At 32.2% G+C, this 22,638-nt stretch overlaps 1 protein-coding gene across 6 annotated transcripts in view; it reads right to left on the reverse strand.

Moving 5' to 3' along the window:
* Positions 1 to 4,615: 4,615 nt before the first annotated feature.
* Positions 4,616 to 22,638, reverse strand: part of LOC140055355 (diacylglycerol kinase theta-like) — a 50,800-nt gene continuing 32,777 nt past the window's right edge. For 4 of the 6 annotated variants that reach the window (XM_072100688.1, XM_072100706.1, XM_072100711.1 and 1 more), the window contains 12 exons: positions 22,481 to 22,594; positions 19,596 to 19,746; positions 19,129 to 19,170; positions 18,749 to 18,864; positions 18,098 to 18,249; positions 17,660 to 17,808; positions 17,311 to 17,419; positions 16,853 to 17,047; positions 16,164 to 16,319; positions 15,442 to 15,610; positions 12,588 to 12,686; positions 4,616 to 12,036 (listed from right to left, as the gene is read on the reverse strand). In XM_072100688.1, the coding sequence (XP_071956789.1) occupies positions 11,902 to 12,036; positions 12,588 to 12,686; positions 15,442 to 15,610; positions 16,164 to 16,319; positions 16,853 to 17,047; positions 17,311 to 17,419; positions 17,660 to 17,808; positions 18,098 to 18,249; positions 18,749 to 18,864; positions 19,129 to 19,170; positions 19,596 to 19,746; positions 22,481 to 22,594 (1,587 nt within the window). In that variant the 3' untranslated portion in view covers positions 4,616 to 11,901. The remainder of the gene's footprint in view (positions 12,037 to 12,587; positions 12,687 to 15,441; positions 15,611 to 16,163; positions 16,320 to 16,852; positions 17,048 to 17,310; positions 17,420 to 17,659; positions 17,809 to 18,097; positions 18,250 to 18,748; positions 18,865 to 19,128; positions 19,171 to 19,595; positions 19,747 to 22,480; positions 22,595 to 22,638) is intronic. The other 2 variants (XM_072100718.1, XM_072100697.1) reach the window with 2 other exon arrangements.

The following is a 22,638-nucleotide window of genomic DNA, read 5'->3' on the forward strand; positions in this document are numbered from 1 at the left end:
AACTACTACTAGTCTAGGACCTTGGTAAGATTTGTATGCATTTAATTTAGGAGAGAATATCTCAACTGTTATAGGATAATTAGACCCCAAGGAACAACATGGGATATGTGCCAAATTCATTATCTGGGGCGAACATGCCCAAAATCGGGGTCAAAGGTTAGAAATGTGTGGTTCTTATATCTCGACAACCACTTGTCATACAGATTTGCTTTTGGTGTCAAATTGTTCAGAATATACATATTTATATTCAGTCTAACACAACTTTTACCCCAAAAAATGACCGGAAATGCTTTTACTGACCTTTGACCAAAAAATGACCAAAAAAACACATTTTCGGGTTAAATTATTCCATAAAATGTCAATGGACATACTGTATGGTATAAAATGAAAGCATATACAATATGCTACCCATTGCTACCCAACTTGTATTAAACATTTTTAATTAGGAATATAACTTTATGGAATGTGCATAATTGACTTCAGTATTTAGAATTATTATTAATTTATCTTTATCAACTGGTACGACCTGTCCTGTTGATTTGAAGTTGGGTCTAGTTACACTTATTTTAAAGACGCCTTCACATACTTGCATGGCAAATTTTCGATCTATTTCTAATGTCGCTTTCTTATCTAAGATCCTTGAGAAATGCATTGCTTTAGATCTCATACATTTTCTTGACGACAATAATCTGTTCGACCCTCTTCAACCAGCACCACAGTACAGAGTCAGCCATTCTCAAGGTGCATAATGATATTATTTTAGCTCTGGATAAAGGTAATTGTCTTTTTTCTGTGTACCTCGACCTGTCGGCAGCTTCTGATACCATGAACTATTCCATTATTATTGCAAGACTCTCGTCTATTGGTATCCGTGGATCTGCTCTAAATTAGTTCAAGTCATATTTGTCTTCTAGGAAGCAGCAGGTCCAGATTGGTAATGTCAAATCCACCTCTATCGACCTGAAATGTGGTGTTCCTCAAGGATCAATACTGGGTCCAGTATTGTTTTTAGTTTACACCTCGCCCATGAGTGATATCATTAAGAGACATTGTGTCCAATATCATGTGTACGCAGATGATACATCAGCTTTAATTCAGCAGAGTTTAATGAGGCGAAGTCGGTTATCGAAGCTTGTGTTGTTGATGTTCAGGATTGGCTAACTAAAAACATGCTCTTTTTAACCCTGGTAAAACAGAAATCTTATTTATTCATTCAAAACACTTCAAGAAATTGGCCATTGCTAGAAACATCAATCACATCATCATTGGAGGTTAGATATATCGGAGTTGTATTTGACTCAGCAATGATTATGTCCAGACATATCAACAACATTAGTAAATCTGATACCTACCACCTTCGTAACATAAGATCAATTCGCAAATCCTTAACCCACTCCTCGCTTATTAAACTTGTCCATGCACTAATAACATCACGGTTAGACTACTGCAATGCCATTTTGTTTGGTCTACCAAATAAAGAACTTAATAAACTACAACTAATTCTTTTCTTTTTTTATACCAAATATTTCATTACAACGCTAGAATTATTTCACCCAAAATAAACTTACATTAATTTATACTCATTTTTGTCTAAATTTAATAAAATATATGCATATTTTCCAAAAATAACATCACATAATTAAATACAAGTTAGGTAGCATATTGTATGTGCTTTCCTTTGATACCAAATATGTCTTTTCAAACATTTGAATTATTTAATATCATAAATAAACCAAAATAAATTATCTGGTAATGTATACCCATTTTTGTCAAAAAGCAATAAAATATGCACATTTTTCACCAAAGTAGCATCATAATTACAGATTTGTATTACAAGTTGGATAGCAATGGATAGAATATTGTATGGGCTTTTATTTGATACCAAATAGTTCTTCCAAACACTTATTTAAAATTATTTAACATTATATAAATAAGCACAACAATTACGCTACTAAATATTCATTTTTTGTATAAAAGTAATCAAATTAGGCACATTTTCCATAAGATTAGATTCCTAATTAAAAAATGTTCAATACAAGTTGGGTAGCAATGGGTAGCATATTGTATATGCTTTCATTTGATACCATACAGTGTGTCCATTGACATTTTAAATAATAATTTAACCCGAAAATGTGTTTTTTGGTCAAAGGTCAGTAAAAGCATTTCCGGTCATTTTTTTGGGTAAAAGTTGTGTTAGACCGAATATAAATATGTATATTCTGAACAATTTGACACCAAAAGCAAATCTGTATGACAAGTGGTTGTCGAGATATAAGAACCACACATTTCTAACCCTTGACCCCGATTTTGGGCATTTTAGCCCCAGATAACAAATTTGACACATATCCCATATTGTTCCTTGGGGTCAAATTATCCTATATTCTCTCCTAAATTGAATGCATACAAATCTTACCCAGGTCCTACACTAGCAGTAGTTATTAATGAATAAAGGTCAATGACCTTTGACCCGACTATCTGACCAATGGCACAAGTAACCCGAAATTTGCAAAAACTTTATTTTGTTGTTTGACCACTAAAACATAGATGTAGAAACCACATTTGTCTTTTTAAACCCAGGAGTTGAGGAGTTATGAGCCATCAAATGCCACAAAAAGGTCACTGACCTTTGACCCTCAATATCTCACTAACGCAGCAACTAGAAGGCTGCAAAATTTTTTTGGTAATTATTGACACCTAAAGCTACAAGAAAATACCAAAAGACCTTTTATTAGAATTTTTTCAAGGTCAAACCATATATAGCCTCTACTAAAGAGCAATATTATTATTTATTTATAGTAAACAAAAGATTACTGCAAGAACTTAGAGAAAACCTGCAGTAGATACGGGTCTTTTAGTTATTAGAGAGTACGTGTATTTGATTGGTTATTGATGAATCATTGTATATGAATAATAACAGGGCATTCAATGTAAATATAATTTTTATCAAAACGGATATGCATTTCAGACCTAGAGTAGGCCTAGTGGGATAATTTGGTTCCCACTGTAGAAGAACAATCCAGTCGCAACGCAATGGTACAACGTCGTCGAAAGAAAAAATAGAATCGTCATTTTTATTGCAACGCACGTAGTTAAGTTCGTTCCCACTTGTGAAACACAATGTAATGTTTTTACGTCACATTGCGTCATCAATATGTTGCGTCAGTGTTCTTACATTCCTAGTGGGAACCAAGCTTTACTGATGATTGAACGAATACTACGCTACGTTGTTTAATTCACATGTGACGTATTTTAATTATTTTGTTCCAAACGTTTGTTACCGGGATAATAAGGCCAGACAATGAGTATGTATCATTGTATGTGTTTTTCTAGGCCCGACTAAGCCGAATTTATTTATATATCTTAAGAGATTTTATAAGTAAACCGACATAAAAATTATTTAACTATTGTGCGAATAGCAAACTAATAAATTGCTTTATTTATTTTTATTTTATAAAGTTTACATTTCCGTAGTTGATGTGTTATTAAGGCTGAATTTAGCTTGTTGTTATTATATACTATCTGTTAATTAGTAAAATATTAAGGCTGTACTATTTTGAGCAGAACACCAGGACCCAACCAAATATCCAGGAGGTGTCCCCCTGGAGTAAGGGTTGTATGTAGTGTTAAAACATAATACTGTATATTGTGCCTTGTATGCAAAAGGCCGTAGACGCGAATTGACCAATCACAAGCGATAGTTAGAATAATCCATCGCTTGTGATTGGCCAAATCACTTGCGTTGCATTGCGTCGTAGTGAGAACCAAGGGTTAAAGCTTGGTTCCCACTAGAACGTAACACAAGGACGTAAACGCAACGCAAGCGTTTTAACCAATGACAAGCGAAGTTATAGACAGTTAGCAATCACAAGCGAATAAGCCATCGCTTGTGATTGGTCAATTCACTTGCGTTGCGTTACGTCCTTGTGTTGCGTCGCTAGTGGGAACCACGTTTAATAGGGAGTGTCCCATGGATAAGCATGTCCCAACTGAGGGGTTCTGCTGTATGTTATAGGGTTATTGACAGTGTTACAGATGCCTTTTTTGTTGTTTTGTGTGTGAACAATAAATACATTGCCAGCATTAGCCTATATTAAATATTCTTCTCATTCTAATTGATAAAGTACCTATTTTTGTTCATTTAAATGTGTTTATATGTTCTCAAACGTTTTATATTATGTTTAAAGAAATTCGAGAAAATCCGACTACCAAAGAAAAGCAGCTTGCTGTAGTTCATAATGTCATCTGCTCCGGATGTTATAGAAACATGAACAACAAGAGAAAACTAAGGCTGAGCTCCAAAATTGAAAAACAAAAAAATTAGCCCCATTGTTGACATTTTCCATTTCGAATACCAAACTAAAGTGTGGCCAAACACGATAGATTCAATTTGGTAAAGATCCGTCTTTGATCAGTCAATTTGGTTTGATCCACCAATGTCAACCGTTATCGTTTGACGCGTTCTTTCATTTTTGTGATCCTTAAATTTCAATATGAGACTACTCACTCTTCACTGTGTTCTCCTGTTCTGACTTTGGAAACGCGAGGACGTTAACAGTTTTTATCTGAAGCGTTCTTTGAGTTTGTGATTATGTTCTTCCAGCTTCGATACTCGTGTAATTGAGACTCTTTTTCCAGTTTGTGATTTTCGAAACGCGCCAATATTATCATTTGTTTACGCATTATTTTTTTTTCTCATACACAATACAAAAGAAGACATTATTTTGTAAAGCTAGAAGGGCCCTAATGGCGTTTTATTGCACCAAGAGTCTATCGGAATCTAGTGTTGAATACAACATTGTGTTTATCTAGAATACTTAAACACTAAATATACATGTATACTGCCAACTACGGCAATGCAACTCTCCAATCTCTCAAAGCTTACAGTAACTCACTATCGTGAGCGTCTTTTTTTTTAGTATGAAGTTTTGATTATACAGTGACTTGATTTTCTAACCAGTGAAATTGTACAAATAAATCGCTTTAGACACGCGGTCGGTATAGAAGTCCATTTATATAATACTAAATACATTATGAATAATAAGTGGAAATATATTCTTTAAAAGTGCTTAGATCTAATATAATATACATAAAATTATCTTTTCAATGGGATTGAATTACTACAGCCGCTTTGAAAACTAAATAAAGCACACGACTTCTTGCCTCTGTAGAGAGGGAGCACTTTATTAGATAGATTTAAAATAACTTTAAACGCAAGGAGCAACCAAATTTAGCAGAGACACACGAGTGACGAAAAATGTCACGCGCGCGTACAAACCTGATTATGTACTTTTGTACGCCGCAAATGTCAACGTGTGTCTTCCGTTTATGGCAATCACGAATAGTAACAAATAAATTAATAAACCGTACAACAAACATGAGAATAGGTGTATTTGAAGTGTGTTGAGTTCGAATATAATTTACCAACTAAATAAACTTTACACACGAACATAAAAGATATCATGAGGCAATATAATAATAGGATAATTGAAAAAATTAGCAGCGACCGACACAACGACCGATTGTGATCTAGAAAATAAAATTCAGCTTAAGATTATATGATACAAACTGGTCTGCTTTCCTATCTATCAAAGTTGCGTATTTTCAAGACTTTACAAATTGCCAAAATATTTGTTAAAAAAACATTTTTATAATAGTGATAAATTCTAATCTATACAGCTAGCTCGAGACACATCCTTTTGTTCAACCAGCCATTTGGTGGTTCTAAGCGGATTGGTCCCTATTTATAAAATTAATTACTTTTTATAACTATTCACTTTTTAATCAGCGGGATCTCAGATATGGAAATGTCTCGAACTACAGTAGATGGGCACTGTTGTAAATGTCTATAAATTAATATGCATTTATATATGCAAATACATATTTATATATGTAAATATATGTAAATACATATACATCCGATTTACATATATAATACAGATACATTGCAGTTTGTTTTTCTATGACATGTAAATACGTATAACGTTTTGATATAAATATTATGTATTGTAATATGCACACGTGTTAAGATGGTAAAAACAGTGTCTACGCGGTAAAGTTATACACCGTACATGGAATAGACAATAGATGAAACCAGTCGTATATATACACACACACTAATGATACTAGGCCTATACAAGACCAAATGATAGGCCTACATACACGACCTGACGAAACTATGCCTATATACACGGTCATAATTGTAACTGCTATGAAAATCAATGTGAATCGATAGCCTACTAGCGAATAATTAATAAAACATGAAAAACCAATAATCAATAATACAAATATATCAATTAACAATTATGAATCATGTTAATTATACATTAGTTTACTAGGCCTAATTCAATATAATTAATCTAAATCGATTTTAATCAATACTAAATTACACAATTAGTTTATACATGACAATGATTGATGTAAATTATTGAATGTCTGTCATAATTTGATAATTCAATATCAATATTTATAACTATTGATAATGAATATCAATACCAATCAATTTCAATAGTTATCAATAACTTTTCAATCAAAAACTTTCATTATCTATAATTATCAATACCTATTTACCAATACCAATGTTTTGATGGTTATCTAAAGTAATTCATATTCATTACTTTAGATATCCATCGAAACACCGATACGGATTGATATATAAACTAATTAATAAATATTAATATATCAATTAATATCGATATTTTATTATCAATATATAACCCCTGGTATGAATATATATCAATACTAATCAATCGACATCAACCAATCAATATTAATCAATCAATAAAGATACCAACCAATCAATTAATATATATTAGCAATCAACCAATGTTATCAATACAGATACCGGCCAATCAATATTAATCAATCAAAACAGATACCAACCAATTAGTATAAATTCTATTAATACTAATTACTCAATATCAATTCAATAATACAAATACTAGTATACTCAATAAAAATCAATCAATATTATCATTAATCGATTTATCAATCCTTATCAATAAATATCGATACCCAAATCAATGTGATTGATGAGATATAATCTTACAGAATACTTATCAAGCAATACCAACTATTACCTACAACAGATTGTTAATTGTTTTGCTAAGAACGTTGATTTTGTATCAATTTGCAATTGATAAATATGAATTGATAAAAATCGCTATTGTAAATACATTTAGTATACAGTACATTGATCGAATTAAAAGCGTTTCAAACATTTTTTTGTTAATGGGGGTTTCATTTTAGAGTTGAAATTAACCTTCAATTAAAAATATGTACATTCATTATGAATTTTAGAGATTTTTCATTTTGCAAAAGAAAGTCTAGTGAGAAGAAGCTTACGCATGGGTTTTACTGAATCTTTTAAAACAACAATCTGTAACATGTAACTTAGGTCAAAATTTGTATTCATAGTTTTAACCATTTTTTTTTATAGTCACACTTTTAGATTAGAAAATAAATATTTCTCAGAAAGATTATTTGTTTTAAATGAATTTTATTAGAGACATGATTCTTGTAGTATCACGATATAAAAGAGATAGATGAATTTTGTCAAAATTAGATTAGAAACAGGAGTCTTCCAAAATATCTGGTTTCCCAAAAATTATAATTTGGTAATTGAGATAATTCTTGGCAATTTAATATTTATTTGCGGCTTATTTTTTGTTTTTTTATATAATCTATGAATTTCAATAAATATGAACAGTATCACATGGGGTCATGCGGCCATATTTACAATTCGCACTTAATTCTAAAAAAGACCACTTAATGGATTGACTTAAGTGAAATACTTTGTAATTAAGGGAAATACTGTATCGCATGTGATCGGTTGGTTAAATACGCATTGTTTAGATTCAATAGTTGGAGAAATAAGATTTAAAAACAAATCTAAGCAGAATTCCAATATTACAATTTATTGAATTATGTATTAAGGGTATTTATGGGGACCTATGAATGCTACGTACATACAATTTAATGCTATCTTACAATGCAAAATAATTTCTAAAACATATATTACCCAGATAAGAATTAATTACAACACTATACAAAAATGAGTATATATTGCACTAACGTAAAGTCATAACCTGGTGCAGCCTACCATCTAAAATTAAATAATCTAAAATTAAATAATACAAAATTAACCAGACAACTGAAATCCCAATTTTTTGGGCCAAAAAAGATATACAATTCACTATAATTCTAAAGTTCTTTTCGTCAAACGCTAATATAACTATTGCATTTCTACAGTACCCTCAAATAAATAAATGATACAAATTATATTTGTGAAAATATAACATATATAAAATTCTGCTATGTATTTATATTTAACAAGTTCGAAAGGTGAATAATGTGTTATAAATTACTCTACCATTTTTTCTTCCAAAATCTAAAAGGTACGGTAGAACACCTCCTTTGGGAAACCCCAATTCAGGGAACACCTCTATTAAGGGGACATTTTCCAGTGAAACGAAAACGGTTTAATATATGTTTTGAAACTACAGCCAACCCATAATTAAGGGGACATCCCTCTATCAAGGGGACATTTTCCAGTGAAACGAAAACGGTTCAATATATGTTTTGAAACTACAGCCAACCCCTAATTAAGGGGACATCCCTCTATTAAGGGGACAATTTCCTGTGAAACAAACAAGGCCCAGTATAATGTATAAACTTTACAGCACCGCAGTCATTAAGATGGCGGCATTGTGTTGGGTTCTAAAGATGTCCCTTTAATAGAGATTCTAAACTTTACAGCACCGCAGTCATTAAGATGGCGGCATTGTGTTGGGTTCTAAAGATGTCCCTTTAATAGAGATTCTAAACTTTACAGCACCGCAGTCATTAAGATGGCGGCATTGTGTTGGGTCCTAAAGATGTCCCTTTAATAGAGATTCTACTGTATTCTAATTTACTATACATTTGTTTACATGATTGATGTTAGAAACATGTGTGTGCAAATACTGCGCTTAAGCGGAATCAACTAATTTAATTTTCAATCTGAACTAACTATTAAGTAATAGCAGTTTGGGAGCTGATTGCTGTTATCCTAATAAAATTATCAGTATGGCTATTTAGAACATAATTCACTGATTATCTCCTGAAAGGATATAGCAGACAGCAGGTTGCCAGGATCATCATTAGATTGTGAAGAAATATTGATGGGAAAATTAGATACAACTCCATTTAGGCTAATTAGTTGAACGAGTCTGTGAATTTGCCTCTCTTAATTAACCGTGATTAGACAGTGGAGCGGAAAAGCGAGTATAATAACTCGTTCGTAATATCAATAATGTTACGACAAAAGGTTTGTATCAAAGCACTTCATCTATAACTAGAAAATTAATATAGATAGTTTATTCCTAATGTTCAATTACTCTACATGATTGCTAATCAATAATGTAGTTAGTGAAATATTTGTATTTAAATCAGCACAATCAGAAATACTCAATAGATAAAACAATATATTTATGTATACATATTGGGAGGGGAAATTATTATTAAAGCCGGCTTGATGTCAAACAAAATAACAAAAATATATAAATAAATTATTTCTGCTGGAATGTAACACTATATTACTACTAGGCATTGTTTTCTACGATGCTAAAACGTCGAATATAAAACAAAAGAGAAAGGGGTAGAAAATTAAAAGTAAAAAAATGACAAGCTTAGGTGGTCCAGTTGTATTACCTATAGGTGGTATATTGTACAATGAGCCTTAATGTTGGTCAAAAAATGCCTATTGGAATTCAAGGTTATTTGACTTGGCTGGAGCAAACTTTATATATATTTTTTTTACATTCAGCTTAAATTAATCAAAATTACTATAATTAAAATTTTTCTTTGTCCTTATATGGGATTATTTGGTGGTATTATCCTATAAACATATTCATTATACCAATAAAAAAACAAAGCTAAAATTAAATTTCGTTAAACTGTCACTAATATCATTTGTATACGAACGTTGTTTTAAAAAAAAGGTGAGATGTCCGCAAACGACACCAATTACAGACGTCATTATTCTACAAATACGTACATATTTACATTTAGATATATTCTATTCCATTATAGTATACTTAATAAAAATCTAATGATGATGATAATAATAATAATAATTACCAAAATGTTCGCTTAATACTATTTGTACCTATCTTAAACACAGTGCTTATTAATGAAACATCTGTTGTTTTATATATAATATAAATATGTCGTGCATCTGGTATGTGAATGTATTGTATATTTTTTTGTAAGTAAGCATGTATGTGCACACATGGTAATTAGACAAGGCAGAAAAAGCCGAGGAAAACATTTCAAAGTCGACCTTTCACTTCTCAAGCTATCTTTAAGGAAACATCAAATTTAGTTTTTGAATAATAATAAGTACATTTGTTATCATTGTAAGGCTTATCGGATGTCCATAAGTTTCAAATTTAATGCCTCCAAAATAAGTTTTCATTTCTCAAAATTGAACTTCTTTATCAAAAAATTCAGTTTAAATTGTTTTCTAATTTAGATATCATTACTAATAAAAATACAACACATTTTTCAGCAACTTGAGTGTACTTCAAAGTTTGATAACCAGTTGATAATAATACTCCTTAGCACGATAGATTAAAATGTCATTTATATGATAGGAACCAGTTGTCCTAAAGGTGCCTGGTAATAAAATATATACAATACAAAAAGATGCAAGTAAATAATAAATTATACCACTTATCTCTGTATGGATCAAAATATAGCTATTTAGTTATATAATTTGTAAAAATTGCCTAAAAGGTCAACGAAAAATGTTTTATATAAATATTCACGATTAATACTGGATTATGTTAACTACAACGTACAAAACAAATCAGCATCAATTGTATAGTATTGTTTAATTATAAAAAAATATTTACTTTTGCAAATATATGGATTAAATACTGAATTTGTTAATGAAGTTGATGCAACAAAGTTAATATCTGAGGTACAGTACTGGTCCGGCCAGTGTATTTAGTATCTATGGTAACCATATTTACATAATGAATAGAATAATTAGCTAAAAACATGAATAACAATGTGCATTTAGTATTTTTGTGACTGACTGACTGTGCTGTGTATTTGTGGCATGGAACGTGCAAAACTTTTACATGAAAGAGGGCAGTATAGTAGCACGTTTCTATAATCTATACAATTAACATGGATCGACAAAAGTTCAAAGTTCAAACTTGATGTGAATTATACTGCACACATGTAAGATTAAAATATATATGTATATAATATGTATATTTATATAATAGATATGTGTGTATATATTTTTTTTTCTTGTAACATTAGCAAGGTATAATTATATTGAATATCAGTAAATAGTCAAAAATAAATTGATGGCAAATATATCTTATAATTTTTGTTCTTTAAAAATGATTCATAATAAGGTACATATGCGTACCATGAATACATATATTTGAATTTAAAAAAAAAAAGCGGGAAGAATAAACAGTAACATATTTTCTACAATAAAAAATGTTTAAATAATAACAATGACATCCAATGAGAAAAATTGGCAACTGAAAGACAAATTTCTGCTGATCAAAACTAATTACCGCCCTCTACCAGCTGAATAATAATCTTCACATCATCTCCGACCCCAGCAAGTGCCCACACAACCTTTCTATCTGCAACTACTTCGGTAGATATCATTTCTAAGGTGAGATTAGATTGGTTCTTTAACATCCATTCAAAAGCTAACCTTTGACCTCTTATATTCTGCCACTGTGAGCAACCTTCCATCAACAGTAACCAAGGTAACGGTTGCCTAATGCATTGTCGTAACTATGACAACATGCAAACTGGTCGCCATGTTACAATTATGTCACATGTCTAGTTTACTCTTCTACATAATACTCCTTTCTTTCAATTTTCTAACGTTTATATCTGAGCTATTTCTTCGCTGTTCACGGCCACAAGTTTTGCCTGATCCCGTTGCGCTGCTGAGTCGCCGCTAATCGCAGGCTCTGTGTTCCGTCGTGCTATTCTATGTTTACGTTTCTTTAGCATAGTGGCCTAGAAAAAAATGTTTAAAAAAATGATCATGCTAATCTGCAGACTAAACTATGATTTAACCAAAGGTGGTCATTCAGTGTTTATTGCGCAAGATAAACTGTTCAACTAGCAAAAATATTCTGAAGAAAAAGCACATTTATCCACAAACCAAATAATTATGATGTATGTCTACTGGTTTGATTAAGAACGTTGGAAAACTATAAATAAAAAGGCTATAGTTTCTACATACAAAGGCATCAGTCAATCGGAAGAGCCCACTACCAGTAAAACATCAGGATTCTGGTTAAGTTGAACCATTACAATTACAGTTGTTTGTTCGTTTTTTTGGTGAGTGTGGATAACTTTATTAGAACTACAAAATGGCATATTTGAAGTTGGATTTGTATTCATCTTTAATTGTTCATGTTTTTTTTATTTTTCACTTATATCAACAACTATTTAAAGATTTCCCTTGAACATGTATTCAATTCAATAGTGTTAGCCTATGTGTAAATCAGAATATGTCCACACAGTCTCAATAGATAAATTAAGTTTTTAAAGAAATCTTTTACCTGAAGTGCTGATCTGCTGACAACGACTTCGCCGGACAACTGCATCCACGGCTCCCCATCAACTTGCACCGGCATATCCGTTTTCATCGAAATGCGAATCTGAGAAGAAAAGAAAATTTTTATGCACAAATAAGAAAAACTAGCAGTAACCCGTGCTCCGCACGGTCTTTGTCGGCTTGAATATATGGTTATATACTAATTCGCATGGGATGAGTAAGTATCATAATAAGCGCACTCTTCCCTCATAAAAAGCCATGGATTTTGTTATACACCAAGTATTCCTTCACTTTTAAGTAACTATGAGCTACAAAAAGAAAGCAATACTGGATATGAGACTTCACGAAAATAGAAGTCGCTAAAGAAAAAATTGTGCTGTGTGATTATAAATCTAGGGTGCGCATCAGAAAGTAACAACGTGCATGTACATGAGAGGGAGATGCCGGTTGAACTCTGATAATCAGTTGGCAGTTGAAAACATTTCAAAGATAAAACCACAGCCTCTTACGGACTTGAAATCAACACAACAAATTTTGTTGTGATAATTTGTTTGTCAGAATTTTTCGTTAATATTGATATATCCATTTGGAGTTGTTAACTTTGTTTTTTGTAACTTTTTTGTTTTTGTGTTTGTGTGTGAGGTTTCGTATCCCTTTTGCTAGTTTTGTAATTAGATTATTAGATTAAGGTCTAGTTTTGATTTTTAGCTTTAAGCATGTCGCGGATTCGAACTCGAATGTACTAAACATTGATATCAATGGTCACAGCGATTTATTCACTGAGCCATACCGTCATTTACAAAAATCATTCTGTTCAAACAATAGTGTAATTAACTTCAACGACGCGATCATTCGGTTGACTAAAGACTGGTGTTTTGACGGCCTGGCATGGTATTTGTAGATCCGGCCATGGCGGTACACAAAGAGGAGGTTGCATAGTTTATACGGTGCTATTTTTTTGCTTCCGGAAAGTGACATAACCCATCAATAAACATCAGTGTGCCAAATGTGAGCACATACCATTCAGTGGTGTTGGAGGAGATAAAAACAATTTAGTAGTATTAATATATAGATAATTGAAGTTTAATTGAAATTTAGAATCCCCAAAAACATGAACAATGAATAATAAAATCAGATTTTGAATAGGTCATATTGGGGTTTTAATTAATTTAACCACTTCCGCAGAAAAAACTCTAAAAACCTCTAAAAAAAACAAATGCTTAAAAAAAAAAAAATTTTTCACTTGAAAGAAAAACAAAAAAAAGTTAAATTCAACCAAAAATCCATTGGCTGGCAGTCAATTTGACTATTTTTTTGCTTTGAATTACATTTTTTTCAGGTAAATAATTTTTTTTTTCCCAATCACATTTGTTGTCAAAATGGCACATTCAACAACAAAATTTGCAAAAAAAATATTTTTTTAGGGGGACAATCTTTAAATATTTCTAATATACTGCCTTTAAAACACTACCTAAACAGTTGCCGGAGTGTGTTTCAAATGTTTGAAAAGACAGATAAAATGTTCTGCAATTCACAGTAGAATCCTGTTACAACCAACAGTTTCAAATGTCAATACATATTAATTATTTATACATTTCAACTTTCTAATGTACATCGTTGTAAACTCATTTGGAAACCAAAGTTAATAGCACATACAATAAAATAAGATTTATTCATTATTTGGTATAGTAGCTATGCATAAATAATAAATGAAACATTCAATGGAGTGACAGTTGGTTTGTCACTGTCCCTGCTGTCATTTTGTCTTGGTCCCACCCGATCGCCGAGTTTATTTTCAAGAAAGTGGCTTAAAGAAATTCATTAGCATATTAAAGAGAACAAGCTTGAAGAAACAGATAATATTATAATTGTAAAACTATTGATTTGATAATAACTAAATTTAAGATTATACATATAAATTCAATAATAATGGACAAACTTGAGCTAGTTAGCTAATTCTCCAAAAAAAAGTGTTGAACAGTTTGTTTCAATTTGGTTTCAAACAGTCAAATTTCAAACAAGAAGGTAATACATAATAAAAGAAAGAATTTCAATTTTGACCGAAGACTTATATATTTATTTTTTATTTATTTGTATATCTTTCTCTGTATAAATTGTTACGTTATTGAATATCGAAACGTGGCAGGCTGAAGGCGCTTGACCTTTGACAAGATCGCCTACATTTTTTTTTTTTGTATATTAACGTTACAATACTTAGTGATATATATTCTGGTACAGCCGCTCCATAATCTCTTTGCTTTTCTTCCTTATATCTATATTTTTTAATTTAAACTAACAAATAATATTATATCAAAAATTTATTAAATAATATTTATCGCATAATATACAATCTACGATAATTTAATTAATTGATATAAAAAATCATTATACCCAACTATTATCTCCATTTCCATATGCAGAACATCATTTGAATAAAAGAACAAATCACACATCTACACATAATCAAACATCGTACACTCTATCTCTAACAATTTTTTCAATCTTCTATCGACTAAAGCCGAAGTATAGTCGTTATCTCGGGACCGTTCTATGGCCACCACCAGGTAGGCTTACTCATTAAGGCTTCTATGAATGGATGTACTGGGTTGGAGCAGGAACAAAAGTAGTAGACCAAACCCAGTACCGTTTTGATTACGATCAATTTGGAAATTACCTCCCGATATTCTTTTATTTATTTGTATATCTTTCTCTGTATAAATTGTTATTTGTTTTGTTTTAGCATCAGGAAAAAAGAATTCTTCCAGAAAGTTACATTAAAAATATCTATAATAATAGATGAAAGGTTATATTTTCACGAGACAACATATATTTTTATGTTGAATAAAAATAATACTTACATGAGAAGCTTGAGCCAGCCTGATACCATTTCTAAGGCTTCCTTGGATCTGTCCCAGATGCATTACACCAGTTAGGCCAATAATTTCCAGCATTCCATCATCATGACTGGCACGTTGGAACTCATCTTGAGTGTCGGATGACCCCCATGGATCTGCTCCAGAACCCCAGCTACAAAAGATATCAAATGTATGGATTTTTATGTACAAAATATTGCAGTTTTGAGAAGTATACATTATGATGAAGGCACAACTCAATCTTGAGTATATATTTTATGCAACGGAAAAAAAAATTCTCCAAAATCCAAATCAGGCCAAAAAGTATACTTTTTCAAATGTATTTCAAAAGGTATTACAGTAGTACATTTTGGAACTTGAGATAATTCTGGTTTTGGAAAGTTGGCTGCACATGTCTATATTTTTACCTAGCAGGTCAACATTTAAAGTTTTGATTTTATGTTGAGGATTGCATGGCCCTCCTGAGTGGGTAAACGTTAGCACGATGTAAATGTTCTCTTATTATAGATGGTTTAAAGCTACACTATCCAACTAGTTTGACAAACAAAGTGTGATGTGTCCAAATATGGTAGTGATATGGCCAAATATGGTAGCTATATGACATCATCATGTCCATAAATGGGCACATCACATTTTTTTATGAAACTAGTTTGATAGTGTAAACAGGGCTTTAGTTAGGAACTGGAAAAAAACCATCATGATTTTACCTGCTTATGTTCAGAATTAAGATGCCCTCTAGTGTTGGCAATTTTAGCCGTTTGTTATCTACGTCAATTAGTATCTCTTTGTTTAATTCTCGACAGTTGGTCTTTCTTCCTAGTTTCTGCATTCCTTGCCGCAGATACACTATCTTGTTATATACCCTGCAATGATGCAAAAGAACAGCATAATAATATTATTGTTAGTTACCGCTAGTTAGCTGACTTTTATACACATAGGCCAAGAGAATTTAGGATCACACATAATATTACATAAACATTTGTGATGTACAATTTGTGGGCTAAAGCTATTAGCTATAAAACAGTCAAAGTTTTCCTCCATAAACTAATTAAAATGAATTTTAGGTTTGTAATTATAAATTTATTATAATTTGAATGATATTCAACGATTTTCTAACCATATGGAAGTAAGAAATGAAAATGTAATATGTTGACTCAGAACAATGTAAAAGTAATATAGTACAGGGATTTTTTTTAAAATGGCCAAATTTATGGTCAGTTTACCAAAGACTTTTTACGTTGTTCTGAGAACAATACATTGGATTTTATATGGCAATAAAAAGAAATAATCAAATTTTTATCCTCTCTGCAATAAAAGAACTTTAAATCTTTCTCAGTTAACTGTCACCATTTTCTGTAGAGTAACTGCTGATCTCAGTAACAAATACCATACTTACCTATTATTAAATTTTTCTGGTTTTTCTTCACGAGCATTATGAAAGCCTAAGCAGAGATCAGCATCAATACCAATACCAAAATAGTTGTTCATGACAAATAAATTGGGCATGTCGTCTCCAGAACTGCTATTAGACGAGTTTGATTTATTATCAATCTCTGTATGTTTTCCCTCAGGTTCAAAGACAACAGTCCAGCTATTAAAAACAAAAGAGAAACCGTTATTAGCATTATACAATCATGTGAGAGCATTTTACTCAACTCAATACAGTTCGACAGTCAGCATGAATTAAAGGGTTTTCCACATCTGCTCCAGAACGGCTCTTGTTTCAGTTCACGTCAGATTGTACAGAGTACAGCATTAACGACTTTTCGTCTTTAAAGCACCTTACAGCTACGCCTCTATCGATCCCGGAGCAGGTGAGAAAAAGCCTTTACTGTACAAATAAAAGCAAATTACCGATCAAGTTTAACTTCCTCCGCCTCCATAACAGTTTGCAGCATTTGGTAGAGGTCGTCTCCCTGTTGATAGCCACCTCCCCATTTCAGCACCCTTGACAAATCATTACCTATACAACACATAACATATGTTAAACATATTTTAAATATATTTTAAACTAAAGTATCATTCAATATACTATTTTTTTGCACATCAAGGAATCTCTTTTTTTTAGTTTTGACCAATAATTTAGCATTGATATTAAATGCAATTGATGCCATTTTCTTTGAAATCTTATATTCTGGTATATTTCTATATACACCTTGAGAGAATGAAAGAATTTAATAAAACATATATAAAACAAATTTACCAGTGCCAAGAGGTAAAACTGCAATTGGTGGTGAGCTGCAGACAGATTCTTGGCCAATATCATCTAGGCAGGATAGTACCCATCCAACTGTACCGTCTCCACCGCAGATCAATGCTTTGTACTCTTTGAGCTGACTAAAAACATGAAGCCTATAAAAAGACAATACAACAGTGAATAACATTTTGAAGTCTGCTCAACTAACATTGCCTGAAGATGCGCAGTGCTTCACTACTTTTACTGAAACATGTCCCATATTGCACCTAATTATTAGGGCAGTATATTAAAATCTGCTGCTATGATGCCCTTAACCAAACAGTAAGGTAAAGCTCTGTCTACACGACCAAACTTTATGTGACAACAAAATGTGATGTGCCCATATATCATTCTTGACAACCCCACAACTCTATACAAAAGACGCAGATGAAATGGTAAACTTACCCCGGTAACGGTCCTCCCTGATCAAGATCAAAGACTTGATGCGGGTTTAGCATCTTCCTAAGGGCATCCTGAACATCTATTCCTTGACATCCACCACTCCGTGTATTCACAAACACAAGTAACGGACAGTGATCCTCGGGCAGCTTGTCCAACTGGTACAAAAACAAAAACATGGATGGCGAAAAAAAAAAATAAATGCAAAAAATATTCTGGATCATATACAAAAAATATTGAAATGTTTGTTGGAAATTAAATTGGAAAAAAGATTTTATTAGAGGTCAGAGGTTATGAAATGGGGAGAAGTTGATGAATCTATTGTATGACTTCTAAAGTTTCAAAAGGAGACAAGAATTTGGAAGAATTCAAATAACTATTCAAAGGGAGTTTGAGTTATAAAAATTAGGCAGATGTTAAAGACCATTGCTGTGTCTGTATTTCAATAACTTTCAACTATAAACTTAGGGCCACACAAAGATGGTGTATTTTATTAGAGTGCTGAGCTATTAAAGTGAGGAAGATGGTGTAGACCAAAAGGTTAGCACTGCTGTGTCCAATAACTTTAACTATTAACGTAGGTCCATACAAAGATGGTGTGCAGAGTTCCATTAGAATTTAGTTGCAAAGAAGCGTGAAACCTTTGTTTGTACTTACATGGATCTCGGGAATAAATAAAACTGTGAGAAGTTTATCTTCGTAAGTAGTATCTTTGAGGATTTTGTACGCTTTCACTGCTGCTTCATGGTCGGAAAAGCTTACACAAGCAGATCCTATAGGTGATAAAAGTTAAGTTACCATAGCGCTCCATAGTATATTACAAAGGTTAACAGCAATGACTACCAAAGATTATTTCATCTGAAGATCCTATGAGGGAGGTATACTCTCCCTGATTGTATTGAACATCATAGATCAGAGACATTTTAAAATTAGTATGGTTATCAGATGTCTGGGAATAAAACTCAACAAAATATTTATACATAAAAGAGAATACATCAAAATGAATTTCCAGTTCTTAATACAAATCTGTAACTTACCATATTGGGCATAAACCATGTCAATACTTGCAAACATGGAATCTACAAGAGAAAAAGGTCAATATCATTACAGGATAAATAGGAAAAATTAAAAGAAATAGATTGGGATTAAAAAATAATTCAGGATATTAAAATATTAATACATGGTCTGGGATAAGGGATTTTTTTTTATGAGTCAAGCTATGTCTTGGCAGTTATTTTACATTATGAATAAATGTCAAGAAAAAAAAGTCAAAGACTATACATATGCATTGCTTATCTGCTATTTTCTTATTTATAAATTAAATACAGTATTCTTTAAAATGTCATTCGTTATCAATAAAATTAAAATAAAGTTTCTTCAAGGGTACAATCTTTAATTGATACACTCAACATGCTGAAAATTGAAATCTACTATTAATACCATTGCGATTGAGAAGTGAGTTACTAAATTTAAGAAAAAAAAAAAGGGGGTTGTATAAACAAACCTTCGTCAAGCATCTTCTGAATAATCTGCTTATATTTGAACTCTGAAAGGTTGATGGGTAAGCTCCCCACGTACATACGCGCTAACTCCATGGTGGGCTGTTCATTTTTGCGTAAATAATATCGTGTCTGCTTCATTTGCTTTAGAGAATTCTAAAAGAAAAAAATAACAAATCAATTAAAATCTATATTTTACAAAAATATTTATTACAAAAATAAAATCATATAAAAAAACATAATTATATACTTTAAAATAAATGTGTTCAAATTATATTTTGGATGTAAGTATATATTTCCAAAAAGTCATACAAAACAAATTCTACTTTTGTTAAAACTAATAATATTATAGAAAATATTGGCATCATACAGTGTGAACAGTATACTATGAATTGAGGAATATTCATCGTGCTGCACTAAACATGAAACAGTTTAAACATAAACCCTGTCACCAGACATAAAACGCAATATAGGATTTAAGCTAAGCATAACTCAACCACTGAACACAAGAAATTGTTACATGGCACTTCGTATTACACTTTTAGTAGAGTTGTTAAACTTTAAAATAGTTTGTCACTATTAAGTGTTTGGGACTTTTTAATAACTTAATAAAGTTGTTGTACTTTGTAACAACTTTGCAATAGCTGTCAGTATACATTTAAATTGAGCAGGTCGCAGTTTGTAACACAGCTTTCTTTAACTCAATTCCAGTTTCTAGCGACAGATTATTCCAAAGTATGCGACAACTTGATAAAAGTGTGACATATATGAGAGTGTGCAACAATTATTACAAGTGTGATGTCACAGACGTTTATCAGTCATTAGTTTACAGTCACAATTCATTGGGTGGCCGAGTGCTTAAGACAGTGGAACTGTAATACGTAGCTCACTCGCTCCATGGATCTGGTGGTAGAACAAGCCTTCACGAATGAGAACTATAAACCGTAGGTCCTGTGTACACATCTGGCTCATGTGCACTTTAAAGAACCTAGTACATCTTTCAAGACGAATAGGTGATTACCCCAGTGTACAGTTCACACACAGCCACTGTCATACTCATCATATATATATACACTGGACCATCTGGGAGAACAGTCTTAGACTGAAGAGGCTACCCAGTATAAAAAATAAATATATAAAAAAAATAAATCAGTAGCAGGAAACTGTGATGTCAGCGTGAAAATAAAAAGTTGACAATGACCTCTGTTGTTTTAAAGTGTACAACTAGACCGAGGTGCTTTATTTACACTAATTACACCACCCTTTGGATGTGATGTTAGGCTGTTGGTTCATACCCATAAAAGGTAAATGTGCAAAAAGGGTTGGGGTGGAGATTGCCTTTAAACATTTCAGTCATGGTCATTTCTGCCATCTGTGGTACAGTATCCATTTGCCTGTGAAAAGAGCCTTTTGTTGGTGGGTATTGGTGCACATTACTTGCACTACGATATTACAGAAAAAATAAATGAAACTGTAAAATGAAACATGGGAAAATTCTGCTCAATACACATGTATTATAGCATGCATATACAACTAAAGTTGAACTACAATAAAAAATTAAGAAATCAACATATGAATTATAATAAGAACAATGCACACAAGGGTTACAGGTCCCAGGATTTTAGTTGTTTTTAAAATTAATTAGTGTTCCATGACCTTCTCATCAAAATTAACATCTCTCATTGTTGTGCTATGTCAACATAATGTCAATGACGGCGAAATGTCCCCAATAATGGGGATAGCTATGCAAAAAGTAACAAGTAAGTAACACAAACGAAGATACATCATTGCCATGTTATGAAAGTAATGTTGTCTACTTGTTGTGCTACTATGAGGCCTACATAGACATTATTTCCATGTTATGAAAGTAATGTTGTCTACTTGTTGTGCTACTATGAGGCCTACATATGAATGAATGAAATCAACAACACATACAGCTCACAAAGAAACAATAAAATGGACATGTTTTTGTGGGTTAAATGTGATAACAAAAGATCGCCTGATCAGTAAAAATTGTTTGGACTTTTAGTGAGGAGTTCAGTATACAGTATTCAAAACACTTGCTTGAATGTTTGTCTAATGTTGTCGTTAAAATTACATTTGCTGGTATGCAGTCTACCAAGAATACATCTGTTAAAAACTTTGGTCCACGGAGCAATAAAAAACTTCCATGGTTTTTCCATTTACAGAGGACGTGATTGCAATTCATCACTCGCAAGAGTTCATTATGAAAATGTTCCATATCTCACCTCATTCGGACTTTTTATTGCTTCATTACTGCATAATAACTGGGTGCTAAACGGGCATGACATATATGGTGCTACTTTCATTCATATCATATATAAATTATTTTATCAAGGTGGTGTTGATAGATGGAGAGTGGTAGATGTGTTATGCACTTCTTAATTGTATGACGTTCTATAAGACCCCTGAGAGAAGTGTGTCATTTACACAAAAATCATGATGGAGGGGTGCATCAAAAAACCTAAATGGTCCTTCAACTCAATGAACAATGGTACATTATGTTCGTCACTAATTTTAAAATGGTTGCATCATTGTCACGTGGAGGTAAGTCACTTTTTTCATGGTCATAGTATTGGTATGACGCACATCAGACAAATGACGCACCTATCTCGGGGGTCGTATAGTGCGTCATACAATTGACAAGTGCATTATCAATATGTTATCAATAAATTATCACACCACCAGTGTTCATAAACAGACTACATTGATATAAATATGGTGCAGAATAAAAATATTGTATGACTACACACAGTGACTACTCAAGCATATAATTGGAACTAGTCTAAAGAGTGCAACATAGACAACAACAAAAATGCATAGAAGCAAAGGGTGAAGGAACAAACACAATTAGTAGGGGGTGAATTACCCGTCTGGCTTTTAGAAGCTGGGGCCAAGGGCATTCGTATCTTTCCATAACCCTTTCTTGCACACCCTTGTCCAAAACAACTTCCATCAACGAATAATCGTTGGGATCCCCATCCTGAAAAAGATTGCATTTACATAAAAGAAACACCTGTGGAAATT

The sequence above is a fragment of the Antedon mediterranea genome, chromosome 1 (assembly GCF_964355755.1).
Source record: "Antedon mediterranea chromosome 1, ecAntMedi1.1, whole genome shotgun sequence".
Lineage (NCBI taxonomy): Eukaryota > Metazoa > Echinodermata > Crinoidea > Comatulida > Antedonidae > Antedon > Antedon mediterranea.